This window comes from Mustelus asterias, chromosome 20 (assembly GCF_964213995.1).
Source record: "Mustelus asterias chromosome 20, sMusAst1.hap1.1, whole genome shotgun sequence".
Lineage (NCBI taxonomy): Eukaryota > Metazoa > Chordata > Chondrichthyes > Carcharhiniformes > Triakidae > Mustelus > Mustelus asterias.
Window position 1 is genome coordinate 62,012,243 of NC_135820.1, and position 15,258 is coordinate 62,027,500.

General features: G+C 45.7%; 1 protein-coding gene across 14 annotated transcripts in view; it reads left to right on the forward strand.

The window, feature by feature from the left end:
* LOC144508578 (band 4.1-like protein 1) overlaps nucleotides 1–15,258 on the forward strand; it is a 290,684-nt gene that overhangs the window by 186,440 nt on the left and 88,986 nt on the right. For all 14 annotated transcript variants that reach the window (XM_078236670.1, XM_078236672.1, XM_078236665.1 and 11 more), the window contains exon 4: nucleotides 13,632–13,736. In XM_078236670.1, the coding sequence (XP_078092796.1) occupies nucleotides 13,632–13,736 (105 nt within the window). The remainder of the gene's footprint in view (nucleotides 1–13,631; nucleotides 13,737–15,258) is intronic.

Here is a 15,258-nt window from a genome sequence, read left to right on the forward strand (position 1 = left end):
TGGGCTCCAGAAAGTACATTGGATTGTCTACTGGAGAATGTCCATTGCATCTTCTGCCATTCTGTATGGTGAAAAATACCAATTGGATAACAACATTAAGCGATTGCTTCAGATTTCTTTACAAAGAAGACAAGATACTGAACAAAATAGAAAGGCAAAATGCCAGAATACGCAATATAGCTCTGAGAGAACTGGAATCAGTGTGGTTATTATTCATTTTTCAGGAAAGCACCTTTTTATAGCTCCTTGGAATGTAACAGCGTTTTGGATGAATTAGTTGAGTTTGGAAGTATTTTTTGCAGGATAAGAGTTATTCAGTGAAAATAATAACAACGCTCTTTGGTGACATCGAAACCCATTAGAACATCCTCATTATTTTATCTATCTTGAAAGGACTGAAGAAGATTTGTTCTCCAGGTTTAATTGGGGATTTGTCAGGCAATTATGTGGTCTATTTATGTGTCGAATTATCTTGTTATTCAGATACAAATATGCAGAAGCTACTTCATCTTTGATTATTGTTTCCAAAATTACCTCCGCCTCAGGCTGAGCTTGCGTAACCCACAGAAGTTTAAGTAATCATATTTGTACCTCCTGAACTTAATTTTAATTCCATCAAAATTATCTGCAAACCTTTTCATAATGCACCTTGGTTGAAAAGGAGGCACTAATTTGAAATCTTACGCTGTGACTGTCCATCATCTTTCACAATAACTTTGTATGCAGAATCTAAAAGCCCGTGCTGTTTAATGATTTTATTTCAGCTCCAGGACCACTTGGTATATGCCCTTCAACCGCTGCTATTCCCTAATTTATTCAATCATCTTGTAGGAGAGATTGGTGCACCATGCTCATGAGATGTGGGCCCTAAATTGGTGGGAAGGGTTGGTCGGTTTACACTTAACCTTAATCTCATGCTGCACAAAGGCAAAACATGGACATAATGAGAGACACTGCACTCTCCCTAAGAGAGATGGCTGGGACGTATTTCCAGCACCAAGTTGGTGACTGAACTCTTGCACTGTTGCCCAATGAAGCACCACACAACCGTCTGGCTCTAACCACTTCTCTTTCCTCTTACACCAAAGCTTCTGTCCTGGAGAATATTCATCGTAACAGTAGGGATGGTTGGGTGGGGAAGGGGGTAGACACCGGAGGAGGAAAAACTACCCTTTAGTCTCTGCAAAGAGTTTCCTGCCTTGGGCTCTACCCTGCTTCTGAGAAGCCCGCGTTTAGAGTGGAGTTAGAACACGGAAATCTTCCTCTGGACTTATCCCTTCAGAAGAAATGAGAAGCATAGGGGAGGTGATGGCCAAGTGGTATTTTCGCTAGACTGTTAATCCAGAAACTCAGCTAATGTGCTGGGGACCCGGGTTCGAATCCCGCCATGGCAGTTGGTGGAATTTGAATTCAACAAAAAAAATCTGGAATTCAGAATCTACTGATGACCAGGAAACCATTGTCGATTGTCAGAAAAATGCATTTGATTCACTAATGTCCTTTTAGACAAGGAAATCTGCCATCCTTACCTGGTCTGGCCTACATGTGACTCCAGAGCCACAGCAACATGGCTGACTCTCAAGTGCCCTCGGGCAACTAGGGATGGGCAATAAATGCTGGCCAGTCAGCGACGCCCATGTCCCACGAATGAATAAAAATAAAATTGTCAAGGTCTTCATAAGTTAGAAAGAATTCACATTTGTATGGTGCCTTTCATTACCTCAGAACATCCCAATGTGTTTTACAGCCAGTGTAATCACTATTGTAATGTCTGGAAACATGGAATTTTCACACAGCAAGACTCCAAGACCAGCATTGAAATAAGATAATCAATTTAATGATGCTGGTTGAATGAAAAATATTGTCCAGGAGCCCTGGAGAACTTTGAATAATGCTGTGGAATTTTTCTGTGTCCATCTGGCAGAAAGGGTGTCGGTTTAACATCTTATTCAGGCGACAGTGCCCTCGGTCATTGGTGTTGCACTGAATTGATAGCTTGGATTTTGTGCTCGGTCTTTGGAGCAGGATTTAAACCCATAATCTTCTAACTCAATGACAAAGAGTGCAACCCACTCTCAAATTATAAGTTTAAATTTCCTCAGATTCCTCACATTGACTGGTTTTGGCTAGTGCTGGTAACATCTAGTTGTACCTTGTCATTCGCGGTAGGTGACATGGTGGCACAATGATTAGCGCTGCGCCAGGGTCCGGGGTTCAAATCCAGTCTTAGGTGGCCATCCGTGTGGAGTCTGCACGCTCTCCCCATGTCTGCTTGGGTTTCCGCTGGATGCTCTGGTTTCCTACCACACTCCAAAGATGTGAGGGTAGGTGAATTGGCCGTGCTAAATTGCCCCTCGGTGTCTAAAGATGTGTAGGTTAGATGGATTAGCCATGGTAAATGTGTGGGATTACAGGGATAGGGTGGGCCTGGGTAAAATGCTTTTTCGGAGAGTGAGTGCAGACCCAATGGGCCAAATGACCACCACCTGCACTGTAGAGATTCCATGGTTCCAGTTTCCATTACTCCAAGTGAGATGAAAAGCAGGAAACTAAGCCACAGTGCTCGTGATCCTCAATGTAATGTGCTCGAATTAAGCCATGTGAAGGGCCAAAAGTGACGAGGGAGTTTGGATAAACCATTTTAAGGCAGGAAACCATCCTAAACAGTGTCTGCCCCATTTTCTGCAACATTTAAAAATTACCCCAGAGGTGACATGGAACTTCTCCTCTATTCTCTTCTGAACACGGATCATACGCAGCCTGAGTATCTGCAAGGCTTTGGAAGGAAGCTGGCTGTGAATTTTGTCTCCATTTCCGGTTGATTGTTGGGTGTGATTGACTAAGGAATGGCTGCAGAGACATAGATATCATAGAATCCCTACAATACAGATGGGAGCACATTCGGCACATTGAGCCTGCACTGACAACAATTCCACCCAGGCCCTATCCCCATAACCCCACATATTTACCCTGACAATCCCATGACACTGAGGGGCAATTTAGGATGACCAATCAACCTAACCCGCACAACTTTTGGGGTGTGGGGGGGGAAAGCGGAGCACCCAGAGGAAACCCACACAGACACGGGGAGAACATGCAAACTCCGCAAAAACAGTCACCCAAGGTGGGAATTGAACCCACGACCATTGGCAGCAGTGCTGACTATTGTGCCACCGTGCCGCTCATAGATATGTCTGAACAATAACTTAATTGGATGAACATAACTATTTACAGCTATACAAGACTACAGGTACGACTCATTCTAAGCCATGAACTTTTTCCTGCAACAGCCTTCATCATGTCTTTCTGACATGATCATGTGGGCGGTACCGTTTCTCCAGTCACACAAGTTAACTCTTTCAGCCCTGACCCAGTCTGTGGGCTCATAAGCACGAACATTTCACAGAAACCTTGTGCAGTCAAATAAGCCTTGATCCCTTCCATTTCTGATGGACAGGAAAACAAGCCTCTCATTAAAACTGTAGCCATGTACGGACAGTTTTATGTTTATTAAACATTTGGTTACAGGATGTGACAAGGCCAGTCTTTATATCTGTCCCCCATGAAGGTGTTGGGAGTCTGTTTTCCTTGCTAATAGGTCCACAAATCCTTAAAAATGGCAACACAAGTGGAAAAGGTGGTGAAGAAAGCATGTGGCATGCTTGCCATCATTGGCCGGGGCTTTGAGTTGTTGGCAAATTATGTTACAGTTGTATAAAACGTTGGTTAGGCTACATTTCGAATACTGTGTCCAATTCCAGTCGCCACACTACCAGAAGCAAGTGGAGGCTTTGGAGGGAGTACAGAAAAGTTTTACCAGGATGTTGCCTGGTATGGAGGCTATTAGCTATGAGGAGAAATTGAATAAACTGGGATTGTTCTCCTTGGAAAGACGAAGGCTGAGGGGCAACCCACGGTAGCACAGTGGTTAGCACTGCTGCTTCACAGCTCCAGGGACCTGGGTTCGATTCCCGGCTTGGGTCACTGTCTGTGTGGAGTTTGCACATTCTTCCTGTGTCTGCGTGGGTTTCCTCCGGGCGCTCAGGTTTCCTCCCACAGTCCAAAGATGTGTGGGTTAGGTTAATTGGCCATGCTAAATTGTCCCTTAGTGTCCCGGGATGCGTAGGTTAGAGGGATTAGCGGGTAAATATGTAGGGAAATGGGGATAGGGCCTGGGTGGGATTGTGGTCGGTGCAGACTCGATGGGCCGAATGGCCTATTTCTGCACTGTAGGGTTTCTATGATTCTATGATGAAAATTATGAGGGGCATACAGAAGATGGACAGTTGGAAGCCTTTTCCCAGGGCGGAAATGACAATTACAAGGGGCACAAGTTCAAGGTAAGGGGGGAAATTTTCAGTAGAGGTGGACGGGGGAAGTTTTTTTACACAGAGGGTGGTGGGGGCCTGGAATGCACAGCCAAGTGAGGTGATGCATTTAAGACTTATCTAGATAGACATATGAACAGGCAGGGAATAAAGGGATGCAGACGGTTGGTCTAGATAGGACAACGTGATCGGCGCAGGCTTGGTGGGCCGAAGGGCCTGTTCCTGTGCTGTACTGTTCTTTGTTTACAGCTAAGAGGCTTGCTGGGGCACTTCAGTGGGCTCTTAGAAAGTCAATCACACGCTGGTCAGCATTCTAACATAAACTAAAGAACTGAATTTCAGCTAAAGTTAGTGGAAGCTGCTTTTTAATTTACATTGACCCTGTTCATTTAAAGCCATGTCAAATTATGTGAGCAACTTTTGCTTTGGTATAATTGCAGTAACTTGTAACTTGCAATGCATTGGTGGAAATAGAAATTGTGCAACGTGTCTCATCAGGGATGTTGCCAGTAAGTTTGCACTCTCTCGCAGAATCCCCTCATAGATGATGGCCAAGAATTTTACCGGTCCGCCCACACCCAGAATATATGAAAATATAGCATTCAAATATACAAATTAAGAGCAGGAGTAAGCTGCTTGGCCTTTCGAACCTGCTCCACCATTCAATAAGATCATGTCTGATCTGATTTTAACCTCAACTCCATATTCCTACTTACCCCTCAGTAACCTTTCAACACCATGCTAATCAAGAATCTATCTACCTCTGCCTTAAAAATATTTAAAGACTCTTCCCCCACTGCCTTTTGAGGAAAGGAATTCTAAAAACATTCAACCCTCTGAGAGAAAAAAATGTTCCTGATCTTTTTCTGATTTTTAAACAGTCACTCCTAGTTCTAGATTCCCCCACAAATGGAAACATTCTCCCCACATCCAACCTATCAATACCCCTCAGGATTTTGTCTGTTTCGATCAAGTCACGATAGAGGGTTGGTAGGAGGAGAGGTACTCAATAGAATTAATGTTACCAGGGAGGCAGTGCTTGGTAGACTAATGGGACTGAAGGTGGACAAGTCCCCGGGCCCGGATGGAATGCATCCCAGGGTACTGAAAGAAATGTCAGAGGTAATAGCGGATGCGTTAGTGGTTATTTATCAAAATTCGTTGGATTCTAGGGTAGTGCCGGCGGATTGGAAAACGGCTAATGTTACGCCGCTGTTTAAAAAAAGAAATAGACAAAAGGCGGGTAACTACAGGCCTGTTAGCTTAACGTCTGTAGTTGGGAAAATGCTGCAATTCATCATTAAAGAAGAAATAGCAGGTCATCTGGATAAGAATGGTTCGATTAAGCAGACGCAGCATGGATTCATGAGGGGAAAGTCATGCTTGACGAACTTGTTGGATTTTTATGAAGATGTGACTAGTGCAGTTGACGGAGGGGAACCGGTGGATGCGGTGTTTTTGGATTTCCAAAAGGCGTTTGATAAGGTGCCTCACAAAAGGTTGCTGAAGAAGATTGGGTCACATGGAGTTGGGGGTAGGGTGTTAGCGTGGATTGGGGATTGGCTATCCGACAGGAAGCAGAGAGTCGGAATAAATGGGTGCTTTCCTGGTTGGCAGATGGTAACTAGTGGCGTGCCGCAGGGATCGGTACTGGGGCCTCAACTATTTACCATTTATATAGACGATCTGGAGGAGGGGACTGAGTGTAGGGTAACAAAGTTTGCAGACGACATAAAGATAAGTGGAAAAGTGAATCATGTGGAGGGAGTAGGAAATCTGTAGAGAGATTTGGACAGGCTGAGTGAGTGGGCGAGGAACTGGCAGATGGAGTATAACGTTGACAAATGCGAGGTTATTCACTTTGGAGGAAATAATAGCAAATTGGATTATTATCTAAATGGAAAAAAATTACAACATGCTACTGTACAAAGGGACCTGGGGGTCCTTGTGCATGAGACGCAAAAACCCAGTCTGCAGGTGCAACAGGTGATCAAGAAGGCAAATGGGATGTTGGCTTATATCGCAAGGGTGATAGAATATAAAAGCAGAGATGTCTTGCTGCATCTGTACAGGGCATTGGTGAGGCCGCAGCTGGAATACTGTGTGCAGTATTGGTCCCCTTATTTGCGGAAGAATATATTGGCCTTGGAGGGAGTGCAGAGAAGGTTCACGAGGTTGATACCAGAGATGAGGGGTGTTGATTATGAGGAGAGACTGAGCAGATTGGGTTTGTACTCGTTGGAATTTAGAAGGCTGAGGGGGGGATCTTATAGAGACCTATAAGATAATGAAGGGGCTGGATAGGGTAGAGGTGGAGAGATTCTTTCCACTTAGAAAGGAAGCTAGAACTAGAGGGCACAGCCTCAAAATAAAGGGGGGTCAGTTTAGGACAGAGTTGAGGAGGAACTTCTTCTCTCAGAGGGTGGTGAATCTCTGGAATTCTCTGCCCCCTCGTTGAATATGTTTAAATCACGGATAGATGGATTCCTGATCGGTAAGGGAATTAGGGGTTATGGGGATCAGGCGGGTAAGTGGAACTGATCCACTTCAGATCAGCCATGATCTTATTGAATGGCGGGGCAGGCTCGAGGGGCTAGATGGCCTACTCCTGCTCCTATTTCTTATGTTCTTATGTTCTTGCTTTTCTAAATTCCAGCGGATACAAGCCTAGACTGTCCACCCTATCCTCAGAAGACAACCTACCCATTCCAGATATTAGTTTGGTCACCCTTCTCTGAACTGCTTCCGATGCATTCACATCCTTCCTAAAATAAGGAGACCAGTACTGTACACAGAATTCCAAATGTAGTCTCACCCATGCCCTGCATATCTGAAACACAACCTTCCTACTTTTGTATTCAATTCCCCTCACAATAAATGATAACATTCTCTTAACTTTGCAAATTATTTGCTGTACCTTCATACTAACCTTTTGTGATTCATGCAGTAGGACACCCAGATCCCTCTGCATCTCAGCTCTGCAATCCTTCACCATTTAGATAATATGTTTCTCTATTATTCTTCCTGACAACACGGACAATTTCATATTTTTCCAGATTATACTCTGTTTACCCACATATCTTTGCCTACATATTTAATCTAGCTAAATCCTTTTGTAGCCTCCTTATGTCTCCTTCATAACGTACTTTCCTACCTAACTTTGTGCCATCAGCAAATTGAGCAATCATACCTTCAGTGCCTCTATCCAAATCATTTAAATAAATTATAAAATTGAGCTGGGGCTCAATTGCTGCTGTGGGCTGGACCTAATTTCAGAATCGCTGCCAGGTGTCTGCAGACCCCAATTTGAGAAGCGCTGCGTAAAAGCACACCTCTTACTGTTAAAGACCAAGTTCTTGAATAATAGTCTGTGTGATCACAAGCTGGGCTTCTAGACGGCAACTATATTCATCGACGTAAATCTCAAGAAACCTGCTGCACAAGGTCCATGATTTCCCGAACGTGGTTATCAACAGACAGAAAAATCATGAAGTGTTTGTCGATGACTCCCATGAGGCAGTTCTCACTGGCAGTGTAAGATCTTGAAATTGCCTCTTGCGCCTATGCCTGTAAAAAAAGAACAATCTTGCATTTATATGGTGCCTTTCATGACCACTAGACACCCCTAAGCATTTTACAATCAATGAACTGCCTTTTCAGTGTAGTCACTGTTGTAGGAAAGACAGGACATAACAGAATAAGCTCCCCAAAAAACGATGTGAAATAACCAACTAATCTATCCCTACGTTGTTAATTGATGGATAAACATTGGCCAGGATATTGGGGTAAATTCCTAGATTGTCTTTGGAATAGTGAACTCTGAAACTGCAGAATCCCTACAGTGCGTAAGTAGGCCATTTGGCCCATCGAGTCTGACTCTCCGAAAGAGCATCCCACTCACTCTGCCCTATACCGTAACCCTGCTCATCCACCATTGCCAAACCACATAACCTACACATCCTGGGACACTAAGGGTTAACCTGTACACCTTTGGACTGTGGGAGGAAACTGGAGCACCCAGAGGAAACCCACGCAGACACGGGGAGAACATGCAGACACTCACCCTGAAACACAACCCAGTTCCCAACAACTGTGCCGTCACACTGCCCTGTCGTGCCACCACAAGGCAGGAAGCTAATTAGGGTCATTAAGTGAGGGGGGAGTCACAGTTTAATTGCCTGGATTTGTGCACCCAGTGGGCAGTCTGGGTGGGTGCTGCACTCCAGGCAGGCTTAGAGGCCTCTGTCTGCCTGCCTGGGTATGGGTGTGGGTATAGCTACAGGCTGCGCTGAAGAGGACTCCTCCTGCCACAGCAGTGGCCTGGCTGCTGTATCTGTGTTGGATTGAAAAAAGTTGGAGAGAAAGCACCTCCATGTTGAAGGTTGCTATTCTGTTCCAGCTGGAAGACCTTTTATTGATTCTCCAGCTTCAAGAGTCCTCTCTCCACCCTGGGCAGAGAACCTCTCTCCACTCCAAACCAGGGGATGCCACTGTGAAAATCCCAACCAGTAACTGTTTTTCCTGTAGATAGGTTCATTCCTGACTGTTATTCCCTAAGGGAATATCCAACACTGGACAATTCGCAGCATTTTGATTCAGAAACAAGAGTGCTACCAGTTGAACCATAGCTGACGTCTGTATTGAAATAAAAGACTAAGGGATTTCGTACAAACAACATGAGGCATTTGTATATTTGCAGTGCACTTTCAAAGCTTTTATATCAGACAATGAGCTAAAATTGATGCTGCGCTAATGGAGAGAATCATTATGAGAGAGAGATGTGCGGTTTATGTTGCTGCATTATGGGGAGAAGGTGATACAGTTTCGGTGCCAGTCCAAGTCATGTAGGGGAGAATATTAATGCAAAAAACAGGCAGATTTGGATCAGGTGATTTGATTTGATTTATTATTGTCACATGTATTAGCATACAATGAAAAGTATTGTTTCTTGCATGCTATACAGACAAAGCATACCGTTCATAGAGAAGGAAACGAGAGAGTGCAGAATGTAATGTTACAGTCATAGCTAGGGTGTAGAGAAAGATCAACTTGTTGCAAGGTAGGTCCATTCAAAATTCTGACAGCAGCAGGGAAGAAGCTGTTCTTGAGTCAGATGGTATGTGTCCTCAGACTTTTAAATTTTTTTCCTGACGGAAGAAGGTGGAAGAGAGAATGTCCCGGGTGCGTGGGGTCCTTAATTATGCTGGCTGCTTTGCTGAGGCAGCGGGAAGTGTAGACAATCAATGGATGGGAGGCTGGTTTGCATGATGGATTGGGCTACATTCACAACCTTTTGAGTCCCTTGTGGTCTTGGGCAGAGCAGGAGCCATACCAAGCTGTGATACAACCAGAGAGAATACTTTCTATGGGAGTTTAAGTGTTAAAAATCTGAATTCCAAGTGTAACTAACTACATTAGTGTAATTATGTAAGTGTAACGAACTGGACTATGAGTGTGACCAATGTGCTCCGGGGCGGAGGGGTTGGTTACCATTTTAAATACTATAATAAGGTGGCATTCCTCATTTCTATGTATCATTTTAAATGGAGCTCTGGATGGCTCGGAAACATGGCAGCTGAATCTAGGTGGGGACTATTGATTCCAGTGATGAGTACCTTTCCACATATCTGCTAGATCCTGTGTACATAGAATCATAGAATCCGACAGTGCAGAAGGAGGCCATTCCGCCATCGAGTCTGCACTGACCACAATCTCACCCAGGCCCCATCCCCACAACCCCATGCATTTACCGTAGCTAATTCCCCTTACACGAAGGGGTAATCCAGCATAGCCATTCCATCTAACCCGCCCATCTTTGGATGTGCACAACCTCTGTAATTAACTCCTCTTTCTACCCCATCCTCCTCCCCTCACCCCAATCCAATCAACGCCCCCCGACCTTCTCCGTGAGGCCTCTGACCTCCCCCTGTATGGCCTTGAACAATCCCCAAGTCCCCTCAACCCAATGCTGGGTGCAGACGTCTGGCCTGCTCATCATCAGGTTAGCTTCGGCAGGGGCGGGGGGGGGTCCCGCTTTTACTATCTCCTCCCCCCCCCCCCCCCAGTTTGATTGTTCGTGCTATTCAACACTCTTCCTATCTTCTTCTTTTGATAATGTCACCATCCTCTGTGTTGTCAGCTGCTTTTTGAAACTGTGAAAGGGAAAAAGACTTGAATGCAGAACAAATCATAAACCTTTCTGAGGTCAGCTGCAGACTGGGATTCAAAATTGGATTGCGAGCTGCATTTTGTCTCGGGATGTTTTTCTGTTTCATAGAATCCCTACAGTGCAGAAGGAGGCCATTAAGCCTGCGCCAACAACAATCCTACCCAAGCCCGATCCCCTCAACCCCACGTATTTCCCCTGCTGACACTAAGGGTCAATTTAGCGTGGCCAGTCAACCTAACCAGCACGTCTTTCGGACTGTGGGAGGAAACCGGAGCACCCGGAAGAAACCCACGCAGACACGGGGAGAATGTGCAAACACCACACCCCACATTGACCCAAGGCTGGAATTGAACCCGGGTCCCTGGCACTGTGAGGCGGCAGTGCTAACCACTGTGCCATCGTGCCACCGTTAATTTGAGTTGACTTGTGATGTTGCACTACCACTCTTGCATTTCACCCTTTTTGAATCCTGGAGTGCTTCAAGGGAAACATTCTTTTGTTTGCTGATTTCTTTGGAGCTGCTTTTTATTTGAATCTAGAATTCTCAAATGGGAAGAGTAAAATGGCAAGCAGAGGGAATCAGTCATGTTTCATAATTGGATAATTTCAGAATAACAAGGCCAGATAGCGGAAGCTGAAAAGCCTGCAGTTAATAAAGCATAAATTAAGATACAGGTGAAACATTGTCTATAAAGATATTTCTATCGATTGCAACCCCCAGGAGACCTCAAGTTTTCATAGATTCTACAGAGCAGAATGAGGCCATTTGGCCCGTCAAGCCTGCACTGACAGCAATCCCACCCAGCTCCTATCCCCGTAACCCCACATATTTATCCTCCTAATCCCCCTGACTCTAAAGGGCAATGTAGCATGGCCAATCCACCTAACCCGCACATCTTTCAGACTGTGGGAGGAAACCGGAGCACCCGGAGGAAACCCACGCAGACATGGGAGGCCAGAATTGAACCCGGGTCCCTGCCGCTGTGAGGTGGCAGTGCTAACCACTGTGCCACCGTGTTGAGATAATGATGTTTCTAATTAAATGGATACAGCAATGTGGTAAAATAATGCGGAAAGGGACCAAATGGTTTTGTTCCATGCCGTAATGATTCTGCGAATCTGGAGCAATTTTACACTAACCAACCCACATGCTACCAAAGGAAATTAGAACCCAATTAATAATGTGCTTTAGCTGTGAAGGAAATGAAATGCAGAAGGTGTTTTGCTGCTGCATTTGTTCATTTAACTACTTCATGATATTTTCCCTCACACTGTGATGCCTTTGGGAAAAGGGAACTGTAATCATAAGATTCTCTGCATGTAGTTGGGCTAGAAAAGCCTTTGAACTTTTTTAATGTTCTGCAATTTTACAGTCCAACAATTTGCCAAAGAGATCTAAAAGTCAAACCTGAAATAGCAGTCATCAAAATGTATGTTGGCGTTTGAGAAATGTGATCCGAAATGATTGGAGGAATTCGAGCAGAAATATTGGAGGAGCGCAGCGAACCTTTAAATAGTCCCTCTTTTGCGACAAATCAAACGTTCTGGGATGGAACTCTGAACTGGGGTTGGCACGCTGGGGTCGGCACCCTGGGGTCAAAACTGGGTCCCTGAGTCGCACCCGTTCAAAAATGGTCACCCAGTGCATTCAAAGGAATGATCAAACCAGCAAACAAAAGAAAGTTTCCCTTGAAGCACTCCAGGATTCAAAGAGTGGCAGTGCAAACGTCACAAGCCAAGTCAAATTAACGATGGCATGGTAGCACAGTGGTTAGCATTGCTGCCTCACAGTGGCAGGGACCGGGGTTCAATTCCGGCTCTGAGTGACTGTCTGTGTGAAGTTTGCACATTCTCCGTGCCTGCGTGGGTTTCCCCCGGGTACTCCGGTTCCCTCCTACAGCCCAAAGATGTGCAGGTTAGGTTGATTGGCCATGCTAAATTGCCCCTTAGTGTCAGGGGCCAGCAGGAGAAATACGTGGGGTTAAGGGGATATGGCCTGAGTAGGAGTGTGAGAGGAGAAGGTGGGGTAGTGTGCTTGCCAACTAATCAAGGATGGCGGGAGGGCACCCAATGTTGGAAGGTGACTAAGAAGCCCTCTGAAACTAAATGGAGTGGGAAACTGCTGATATCGGTGAGGGGGGGGAGAGAAAGAAGGAACCTTAAGGTGGCGGTGCACTTTTACCACATTTTTCCAATCAGTAAAAAATAAAAAGCCACCACTGTGAGACTGCCATTGTGGAGGAGGGAACACTTCCGCCAGGCAGCCTATGGTCAGGAATGGGTTGGGGGGTGCTCACACTGATTTTTGAATGGTGGACCCACCCAGTTTTCCTGCAGGTTGCCACCACCAGGCACGACTGGGCTCTGGACGCTACGGGGTCCCTCAGATAGTCTGGAAAATTCCAGTCAGCCTGTGATCTTTGGACTTGTAGGGCTTTTAATTACATTAACAAGCTACATACTGCTTTGCAAGTGGATTATATCACCCTGCCACATTGAGGTCAATTATGTAGTGTACCGTGTTATTAACCAGGGAAAGATAGTCAGAATTGTCAAGTGAGATTTTTTTTGCTTTGCACCTTTTTACTAAACAACGAAGTTTACCACATGTCTTGAAAAGTAGGGTCACAGTGTTTGCCGATCAGATCCACTCACTTCATCTCAACTCTTGGACTCTTCACAGATATCGCACAACTCTTGACTGCTGAAATACTAAGAAGTCTGACAACACCAGGTTAAAGTCCAACAGGTTTGTTTGGTAGCACGAGCTTTTGGAGCGCTGCTCCTTCGTCAGGTCACCCTGGAGTGCTCCGAAAGCTCGTGCTACCAAATAAACCTGTTGGACTTTAACCTGGTGTTATCAGACTTCTTACTGTACCCACCCCGGTCCAACACCGGCATCTCCACATCATGTCGAAATACTGTTCCAAGATTGAGAAGCTTTGTAGAATTTATTTCTAGAATGCAAGTAGTTACCTTTTACAGAGCCACTATGTAGCTAAAAGCAGCTCCATAGACGCATGTATGGAGCTTGAATCTTGCCAATGGATTTCATGTGCTTACCTTGACAAAGACACATGCTTTCAATTGCCATTCCATGTTTCGTAATAATATTCTTTTTGTCAAACTCCTAGAAACGTGCCAAAGGGCAAGTGCTGTTTGATCTGGTCTGCGAGCATCTAAACCTGCTGGAAAAGGACTACTATGGCCTGACGTTCTGTGATTCTGAAAGCCAGAAGGTGAATGATATTTTACTTGATACTAAATGCGATTCCACTTTTCTCGATTTTTTTTTTGGTTAAGTGTCCATCGGACATTTAAAGTGACCAGCTTCAGGCCTTCCCCATGATTAAGAACCCTGGGGTTGGAAATTCCACCCCTCCCTGGGCACTGCCAACCATCCCTTTAACACCAACACCGCTGGAAAGGTGGTGGCTGCTGCCGATAATGCATCTGCTGGGCTCTGGGTGCTAGGGGGTCCCTGGGATAGTCCGGAAAATTCCACCCAAGGCCCAGGTTCAACGATCCATGCCCACAACCATCCTCCCCATTTCCTAATACTGACCCCTGCCCTACTTTTTGGGCTTCTGAGGTAGCAAATCTCCCAAAGGGCGAAGCTGTTGAGTGGGCAGTAATTGCCCACTTAGTTGAGGACCTCGATTGTCACCCAGGCAGGAAGGCTGCTCGTGGGCCTTCCAGTGCTGGACTTAATCGGCAGGGTGGTGACTGGCTCCCCACAATGCACCCCCTCATCTGATTAAATGCCACCCCACCTCCAAACCGGGCTTGGGTTGAGATTGGGGAGCTGGGGGAGGGGGGTGGGGAATCATGGGGGTGGAATTAACTTCTGAGTGCATGATAGTCCTGCTAACACATTGGAGAATTGTTGTGAGATCATTTCACACAGTACAAAGATTAATTTATTTTTCTCAAGGGAGATGTGTCGGCTGGCAGACACTTTCGTCCCTGGCATCGGTTTCTCATTTGCTGCTGATTTAGTGGCAAAGATACCGTGTTTTAATGAGCGTGCATGACATGCGAATGCATCAGAAATAAATTACCGCCACTTGTTGGCAGCAACCACAATCCACCGCTAATTTGCTGCCAATTTCCCAACTTTAATCCCAAAGTCGCGATACTGGCATTTTGCCTCCTGCTCAATTAAGTGTCTCCGCCCACCTCATTTCCTGCTACTTGGAGTTTCATTAGATTCTGTCCACAAATGAAATTATGTGGATCTGCCCACTGAGAATGTCTGAGCTGATTTGACATCCTGAATTGGCCATGTCAATTTAGTTGCGGGGGTTGGGGGGCTGGTGAGGGGGGAGAGGTCCAAAGGTCCCCAGTTTGTGGGGGGAGGGTGCTGCCAGTCTGAAGGAACCACCTGATGGAGGCACCTCCCCCCCCCCCACGCAAGATCCAGCGCGAGAACCTTTACTGTTTCTCACCCTCAGTCATCGGCCGCCCACCAGCCTAAATACTGAGGGCGGGAAAAGGCCGTTAAGTGCCCACTCAAGGGCCTCAGTAAGGGATGGGTGGCCTTCCTGCCCAAAGCCCTGTCCGCCCCACCATAAATTCGTGTCTCAGTTGGAGCGGGTGGGAATCCCGGAGGGAATCATCTGCCCTCCTCCTGGGACCCACTGCGTGGGAGCAAAAATACTGGTTTTCCAACCAGCACAAATCTGCATGACTATTTTTATGAAGGGGCACAGGTGTTGCAACCAAATGAAACAGAGCTCGAGTGAGATTTTTAATTCAAAA